Genomic DNA, 9,133 nt, shown 5'->3' with positions numbered 1-9,133 from the left:
CTCTATTCAGGCAAGCCAATACCTTTCAAACCACTCGCGCCGTGAACACAGCCTGTGAACAACTTCCTCTGCTGTCCTTGCCTTAAACGACACAATAAGATCTAGCGCACTTTCAACTTGAAACAAATTCTGCTCCTCATCTCAGGCCGTTTCCTTCTGCTTTCAATTCATTTAACCCTTCTAGCCTCCGCATGGGCCTTCTGCGTGAGCTGCCACCTCAACAGAATTTCATCCTCTCCAGTATCCCTGCCCGGCCTCATCTCCAGCCCCTTCCCCACCGCCTCTCCAGAGCCATTTTTCCTTCCACTGAGGAGGAGCAGCAACTATTTTAAGGCTGCGTCGGTATGCTAAGCACAGAGGAATGTGGCTGCGAGCAGGGCTTGCCGGGAAGAGAGGAGATGGTCTGAGGGAAGGCGCCTCCCGCAGTCCCACCGGCGCTGTGGCGCGGCGCTGCCCGCAGGCAGCCAACAGCGGACGGAGCTCGTTAGAAATCTACCGGCGGCTCAGCGGGGACCACGACCCTGGGGAACAGCGCCGTCGAACGTCGGCTGCATCTCTGGCCGCAGCCGTGCCCCGTCCCTCATCCTTTACCGAGCACCAGGACCCCGGTTATGCCGGACGCTGGCCCCCGAGGCGTGGAGCGCGGCCCTGCCCCACAACCGGCGCATCCCCCTCAGGGCCCAGGCAGCCTCCCTGGGCCTAGCTCTGCCCCCAAGGACGGCGACTGCTAGCCCCAGCCGGCTGTCGGGACCGGAGGCTGGCGACAGGCGCAACCCCTTGGGGGTCTCCTCACGGCGGGGAGGGGCGGGCCGCGCGCGCCCAGACCAGGCCCGCGCAGCGGCGGGCGGCAGCGCCCCTCTCCCCTGCCTCGCGTTATGTAACGGGCGGGCGCCGCCATTGGCCGACGGGGCCCGGTCGCGCGCTGCCAGGGCCAGGCAGCGCGGGCGCTGGGGCGGGGCCGCGCATGCGCAGTGCCCCTACCCCGCGTCCTCCTCCTCTTCCTCCTCCTCCTCTCGGGCAGGCGGCGGTGGCGGCGGCTGCTGCGGGGCCGCGCGGAGCCTTCTCCTCCCGCTCGCCAGGGCCGCCCAGGCCGGATCTCCTAGGCCGGGTGAGCGGCGGGTGCCGGGCTCTTCGTGCAGCGCGGCGGGGCGGGCAGGGGGTCACGAATGCGTGTGAGGGGAGCGGGCCCGGCATGGCGCGGCGGAGCAGGCCCGCCCCGGGGGGGAAAGGGGGCGGCCCGGCAGTGAGCCGCGCTGCGTTCCTGGCTTGCTGTGGGCGGCCTTCCCGCGGCTGGGGCTCCGCGCCGGGGCTCGCTTCCTTCTTCGGCTCCCTTCCCGCGGGGCATGTGGTGGTGCTGGCCGGGCCGCGGCCGACCCCCGCCCCGTGAGGACCTCCCGGCGGGGACGCGGCCTCCCTCTTCCCCTTCGCGCCTCAGGCCGGGCCCAGGCCGCGGGCTGCCCTCGCGGTGGTGGCGGGCGAAGGCCAAGCCTGCCGCTCCCCCGGCCCAGTCCCTTGGCCGCCGGGCCGGTGGAGCCAGGGTACCTCAAGCTGCCATTTGTTTCTGGAAGTGACAGCGGAAGCAGCTGTTGGTGTCCAGTTTTAGGACTTGAAACTCTCTGCTCAGGTTCTGGTTACTTACAAGCAAATGACCTCGTGTGAGGCATTCACATACGGCAGGCTCCAGCCTCGCTGCCTTGTAATGCCCGTGCCGTTGCCATTATGATTTGGCAGCACATTTTTCTGTGCTGTTAGGCTTCCTATGCGGTCACGCGTTTTTATTTCAAAACAGCAGGCCGGTTTGCTGGACTCTCTGAGGGTGTGCCTGATAAGGAAAACAACACTTATCTGTGTTGTGCAACTGAAATACGGATTTAGCCTTGTAGATGAGCTCATCATTCTTTTAAATGAACTTTAGGATCATTTTTGTCACTTAGAATACTGATAGTCCAAATAATCTTGATTTTTCCAGTAATTGAGTATTCACTCTGTGCATTTCAAATGTATTAGTGTAATTTGCAGTATTTACGTTTGCAGTATTTTTTATATTATTTTGGATTTTTGGTCTTGGGCATCACATGGGGGTTGATATTTTTAAACAGATCTTTTTGTTCATGTTTTCTTGTTTGTCTTACCTAAAATCAGTAGTTGCCAAATACATACGTGTTCAGTGTGTTTGGCTGTTGCAAGGTACTACTTAACAGGCTCTTATCGAGGGACTAAAATACAAAGTAATATGCAAACACTATGAAGATCGCTCTTCTTTTATTACATCTGAGTATTTTCTGTCAGGAACCCACTGACTTTTGGAGGATTCCTGTAATGCTAGTAAAATAAAACTGAAATAAAACCTACAGTTCCTTCTAGTGTATGCAAAGCTATTGGCAATATCTCTTCTTTCCTTTCTTTTTGTGGTTTGTTTTTTTTTTTAATGGGAATCCAGTGTTCAATTCGGTGTTCTCATTTAGCCATGTTGTATGTAAACAGTGTGAGGCCCTGGCTGAGATGTTTCAGGGAAATTAGCATACAGTGACACACAGATCGGTATTTTTAGTTTTATTCAATGCTGTATCATATGGAAACTGTAGAATGGCACATATATTTCTGTGTACTTGTTAATAGAATTTGTGTTTTCTTGTGTTAAATTTTGTTAGCCATATGGACCTCTAAATTCTCCTCTAGAGAAGCTAAAAGGGGGGATGGGGAAAGAGGAGGGAATGCTGAAGATGTAGTGTAATACTTATGCAAAGGGTAATGTGATGGTCTTGAATACCGTGAAAGAACTGGACTGTGGCCTGAGAAGTGCCTCTCAGTCCGCAGTAGCTGTTTTGTGTCTTGGGACCGTCTTTCTGCTCAGTGTTAAGCACTGTGATGCTAGGTAGTCTAGAAATTCTTGCTGTACTAGTGAATTTCCAGATGTAGTTGGTGTTTCATAGAAAATTCATTTTCATAATGGTTTTAAGGGCTTTTCACGCATATTTGCTGTAGCTCAGTCTTTGTTTGGATAGCTGTTCTCCCTATTGCAGTGGAAGACCATCTGTTGTTGTGGGAAGGACTGCATGGTGGACCTGTGGTAGCCACACAGTGTGTCTCTTGAATACCAAACTTATAGCAAATGTCCAGGTTGCTTGTAGGGGCAGTGACCAACCAGCCAACCTTCTGGGAACATTAGATTTTACTAGTTGTCCTGAAAACAGTGGACTTGACTGGCTGTCCTGTGCTTGCATAGTAAGCCTTGTGCTTCTGTGAGAGCTGCACAACTGGATTGTGCGTGGGCCGTGAGGGACTGTGAGAAAGCTAATAGTGGAAAGCGTGCTGCTGGGTGATATAACCACGCTTTGAAGCCTGCGTGGATGGTGTGCCCAAATCTGGCCCGGCGCCTGCTCTGGGGGTGGGGTGTAAGCTGAATTGGGTGTCCTAGTGGGCTGCATGCAGGTGGAGTGTTGCTGTTGTAAAATGTGCTGTTTTGCTGCTCCCTGAAACGTGATTTTTGTATCTCGTTTCTTTTTGTGGTGGACCTTCTAATGACATGGGGCAATAGCGTTTGCTTCCTTTATGCTGCTGTGTTATATAGAGTAATGGATTCTGATGGGGGCAAATTTACTTCCTTTTAAGAAACGTGTATGCATGTAAAGTTGGCTGAAAATCAAAACGAATGGCCACCTGGAAAAATAGCCTTGAAGAAAGAGGCGTGACCTATTGTTCTTGGCATTTCCAAATCTAGAGCAGCTCACAAGCACATACAGCAGAAGACAGTAATATGGCTTGGGTAATACTTGATTTGCCTTTCTTGGAACCTGTTTCAAGTTCCAGAAATAAAGGTTGGGTCTTAAGCTTTAAAAAAAAAAGTCAACAAACCCCCCTAAATTTTACTGTGCCTGTGGAAATAGAGAATAAGCTTTGGTTAACTAAGAAGGAAACTTTAATTATTCTGACTATGGAAAACACTTTTCAAAAGTAGACCTTGAAGCTCTTCGTAGAGGAAGAAACCTTAGAATCATCTAATCATTCTGGTGTGTATTTTAAGAATGATACTAAAACCAGAGAGTCTTTACATAGTAAAGAGCTTGACCAGATATCTGTTGTGTATGAGTTATGGGAGTTTTAGGCCTTATGGACAGAGCGCATGACTACTTTATGCCATTGGTTATGGCTTCCGAGTCAGCTAGTAGCAGTTGTTTCTCACATTTGTAGACTAAATGTCGTCTTTTTGTTTGTAGATATGGCTCGTGGACAGCAGAAGATTCAGTCGCAGCAGAAAAATGCCAAGAAGCAAGCTGAGCAAAAAAAGAAACAAGGACATGATCAGAAGGCTGCAGCCAAGGCTGCCTTGATATATACCTGCACTGTCTGTAGGGTAAGACAAAATATTATTGTAGGCAGGTCTGTCTTCCAGCCTAGAGCAGAATTTTTAGAAGATGATATAGTAGAAACTAAAATACTTCTTAAATGGCTGTATAACTTGTTGCTGTGAGCATTTGCAAGTTATGCGACTCGCTTACAGATTACTCAGCTGTACTGATAACTGAGATATGAGAAAATTTGAGAGGTCATGCAGAGATCTGTTTTGGGTAGTTACCTTGCCTTTTGAATTGCAGGGGTCTGCATGTGCTGTTAGTATGGTGTATAGAATGTAAAAAGTGTGAGATCACTTCCTGTTTAATCTCCAAAAGCAAACATCTTTTCTTTGTGATGGAGTTGGCCCGGCTTAGAATCGCTGGTTATTGATGTTAATGTAGAGAGGAAGAGTGATGGTGCCAAAAGCCTTAGTGTAAGTCTGATACACAGTAACTTCTACTAGAATAAATGACTTAAGAGAACAGAAATGTGAGTGCTAATCAGATTATACTTTCCTCCTGGCTGGTTTTTCTGAACATGCTCGTTTTGGAGCTGAAGGATAAAGTTGCTATTTTCACTGAAATGGTCAGTCCCAAAATAGATTTGTCACTTCGAATGTCTTAAATAAGATTCAAAATTAAGGGCTGCTTGCTTTAGTACTTGTAACCAGCTCCGCTTCTTGTGAAATCAGGCTGTAGCAGCAATCACGTCGGGCAGTTGATGCCTGCAACTGTGCAGTAGCAATGGTCTGAGCTTGTGCCAAGTAGAGAATCAGTCTCTACTGCCACAGTAGAGACACATAACTCTTTGGCCTGTTGATAAACAAAAGAAATAGCTTTTTCTGAAAAGGATAAATGTTTGTCTTTTAGGCATTGAAAAATAAAATGGTAAGGAGGTAGGTTTTCCACCAAACCAACATGGAAGTGTAAGATCTGTAGGGAGATTTCTAGCAAGAATAATACAGTCATCAACACACCAAAACAGCATGATACTAGTGCTTAACAGCACCTCTCTGAAAATCTGAGGTTAAATATCCTGTCTTAATCTGCAGCTGAATTAATGGCTCTTCTGTCACTAGAGCAGTGTCATTGAGCAGACAATTTGCTTCAGGAAAAAGAAAATAAAACGGGGGGGGGGGGCGGAACAGGTTTTGTAGTGTCACTTAACTCTTGTACTGTGCATAAAGTTAAATGTCTCTCTTTAATCAGACACAAATGCCGGATCCCAAGACCTTCAAACAGCACTTTGAAAGCAAGCATCCTAAGACTCCACTTCCTCCAGAATTGGCTGATGTTCAGGCGTAAAGTTGTCTCCAGGTCATTAACCTTAATTTTTTAAATGATTGTTTGTCAAAGTTATATTATGAATCAGTTTTTTTTACCACCATCAACTGAGACTTAAAACTTGCTTCTTTTCCTTTAATATGAAAAGTAACCATAGGTTAAATTTACACTCTTGAACTGTTACACAGGAGAGCAAACTAATACTTACATAGATGAAATGGCTGGGGCGTTTCACTGTGTGTGGAGGTTGTTTTAAAAGGGATTAATGTTATTTCAAATGGTCATCCTTAAGAGTTGTAGGAATACTTTATTGTTTAGTTCTTGCTTTGAAATGTTACTTTTGCTTTGAACGAAATATATATAATAAACACAATGTGTCTGTTGCTACAACACATGTAATGGAAATAGTTGTTTAGTTTATTTCCAATAATTGAGCCTTTTTGTTCCTGAGGCTATGCAATTGAATGCAGATTTTTCTGGTTTTCTCTGCATTCAAATATAAAACTTAACCTCTGCGTTGACTATAGATTTCCCAATAGCCAGTTGTTAGGCTGTAACTGAAACTGGTTATAATAAAAGACTGAAATGAGGTAAAAAGCAGTATTATGGTATTTCATTCACATAATCAGTGTTTTGTAACAGTTCAGCTTAACTGAGTTATTCTTGTTTTTTATAGGTGAAATCATGGCACCTATTGACTCTTCTGCTGTCAGACCTTACATAACAAACCTGCAGCTGCTTTTCTAAAACTGTTGATCAGCAAAAATGAAGGGGCTACAGAAACATTCATATTTTTATGCTGTTCCCTCTTGGGCTTCATGCAAAGACAATTCTGTGTAAATGTACAGTTGTGCCCTATTTGGAAATCCTGAAAAATCAGTCCATACTTGTTATAAAAAATTTTTTACAATTGTAATTATATTGATGTTCATATTGTGTAAAATAACTCATTTAATAAAGTAGTACTTTGATTTTACAATATCACAGATTAAATCCTTGTAGAAGTTCTGTTTCAACTTCCTGCATTATCTGCCTTATAAAATAAAAAAAAAAAAGACAAAGTGGAATTTTTCCCCATCCTGCCAAAACATGAGCAGTGTCATTCCACTGAAAGTAATGTACATTACAGTAAATTAATCTGAAGTGAAGAGGGAAGCTGCTCAGATTTACTGTTCAGCATGCTGCCTGCTTGAGCCTGGTCACTCATGGTCGAGTTGTTGGCTCAGGGGCAGCAGAATCCTTAGGAGCTGCATGAGAATCATGAGACTTCCCTCTGCATTTTTGTCCTGTGTATTGGAGTCAAATACTGCAAGCCATTTTGAATGGGATTCCTTTACTGTGAGGGATCACGTTCCATGAAGTCATGCACTGGAGAGACTCCTGTTACGCTTCGTAGTTGGTAGATGGCTGAGGAAGCTGAGAGGTGGCAGGATTGAATGCTTCTGGGTATGCTGGCTTGAAAAATGCTTGCAAATATTAGGTTAAAGCAACTCTGCTCTTAGTCGAAAAATTGATTTGGAAAGATTTTAAATGATATTCTGAGCAGTCAGCCACACGTGTTTCCCCACAAATGCGTCTGGTTATTTCAGTAGCAACTCTTCAAGAAATATGTAAAGCAGCCAGCCATTAATAACCTTTCTTCACAACCAGCTTAAAATAAGCCTGTTGGAAAAGAGCCAAAGTAACTAAAATAATATGGCTACTTTAAGAAATCGGATGTGATTAAAGCTGCATTGACAAGAAAAAGCTGGCTAATAACTCTCTGGCCAAGAACATTTCAGCAGCTAAACATAATTACCCGTAAAGTGTTCTGGGCTCAATTCTAATCCCAGATGTACAGCACAGAAGTAGTGGAGAAACATCTGAATTGTTGCTAGAAGAGAAGGTTTGCTATACAAAATCCCATCTTTGGCATTTGGAGGGAGCTTATTTAAGAACTTTAGTTTTGACCTTGCAGTAAGTAAGAATACTAGAATTGCTGCAATTTACTGAGGTTACAACGGATGTAAAAATTCTGGCAGTCCAAGTAACCTGTGCTACGCAGCAGGACTGTTACATCTGACCTTCAAATGGTTTCCTAAAATCTAGGACCATAGTCTCAAAGACTCATTCACTTAAAGGATGCACTTGGTATTTTATTATATAAAGTCAAAGCCTTTGTCTTCGTCTGCTCATTTGCTCTTTATTGAACTACTTCTGTGAGACTAGCTTCCTGTCCTCTTTGCTATGACAGTATCTCTGTAAATACTTACTTTGGCATAAAGTTTCTCTGTATTATAGTCACTCCAGGATAACCTGTAAACCACTTTTATAGATAACGTTGTTCTCCTCTGAGAGTAATCCACTACTGCACTTGTACACCTGACATCAGAATGTAACGCTTCATTTAATTTTCTTTAATGTTACCGATACATATATCCTGACAAACTGGCTCCCACAAGGCAAGAAATCTGCTTTCGACCGTTGTGCTGTATGGGGGAGAGGTGCTTCAATGTTCTGATGCTGTAGTTTGTCTAAAAATACTCTTGAGTGCAAATGGATAAAGATGTTTCTTGCACTGATTGGTATTTGGTAATCTGGTTTTACTTTGGAAAATGTTCTGGGATGTATCCCTATAGCTTGGTCCTGAGGTGAAATATATGTTCTATTCCTTCAATTCAGATTGTGTAGCATTAAATAAAAAGATTTTGTTTCATAAACAATCTCTCTTAATAAGCACTGAAGAGCTGGAAAGCTGCATCGCTAGTGGGATGGTTAACTTCAGTTAGAGTTTATTTTCAAAACTTTATGATGCTCGAGTTGAAAATACCCTGTGAAGTGGTGGTTTTTTATGTATTAGAATGCAAGGTTGATCCTCAGTTCGATAGATCCCTAGCTGCAGTAGCTGCAATCTCAATTACAAACATAAATGAAAGCTGTGACTGAATTGTTATAAAGGCTTTATAAGTATAGGGGGAATGCTATACTAAATGGGGGGATCATCCTCATTTAGAATATCTGCGATATTCCTTGTACCTAAAAGGCCAGAGGAAGCACTAGGAGTTCTCCATCATCTCTTCCTGATCTGAAGGATGGCACCCTGTTACCTGCCTAAAGACACAGTTGTGCATTGTAATGTGTCTGATTAAAGAGAATTTAAAAAACTAAAATGTAAAATGTCATATTTCCTGCCTGCTTTTAAAAACAAGTATTACTGCACTTACAAAATTGATTTCCTGGCTGTGGAGCTTGAAGCTGTCAAACTTTACAAGAAAAGAAAAATAGGCATGGAAAGTTTGCCATATTCCCTTGAGAAGGATTCATCTTTGTGCGGGGGCAGCGTTTAGGTAAAGGGTCCTCATGTTGTCAGTATGGGCTCAGCTGTCAAGGGTACTTGTGGAGCAAGTTTAAAAATTGTTCTGGATTTTCAGAAGCCCACGTCTCTTCTGGGAGTTTCTTTAAATGGCATCTGAAATAGTATTTTAAGCAGGGCTTAAAATGTTTTGGAAAGTCTCACTGTAGGTACTCACTCAGAG

The 9,133-nt window shown here is 44.3% G+C and overlaps 1 protein-coding gene across 1 annotated transcript; it reads left to right on the top strand.

Annotated features, from left to right (window-relative positions):
* Positions 1–1,016: 1,016 nt before the first annotated feature.
* Positions 1,017–8,755, top strand: ZNF706 (zinc finger protein 706). Its single transcript, XM_074145229.1, has 4 exons — positions 1,017–1,108; positions 4,218–4,354; positions 5,544–5,651; positions 6,295–8,755. Exons 2-3 carry the CDS (start codon positions 4,220–4,222, stop codon positions 5,637–5,639), a joined length of 231 nt encoding a protein of 76 aa, XP_074001330.1. The 5' UTR covers positions 1,017–1,108; positions 4,218–4,219; the 3' UTR covers positions 5,640–5,651; positions 6,295–8,755.
* The last annotated feature ends 378 nt before the right edge of the window (positions 8,756–9,133 follow it).

This window comes from Numenius arquata, chromosome 3, assembly GCF_964106895.1.
Source record: "Numenius arquata chromosome 3, bNumArq3.hap1.1, whole genome shotgun sequence".
NCBI lineage: Eukaryota > Metazoa > Chordata > Aves > Charadriiformes > Scolopacidae > Numenius > Numenius arquata.
This window is presented reverse-complemented; position numbering and strand designations above follow the sequence as displayed.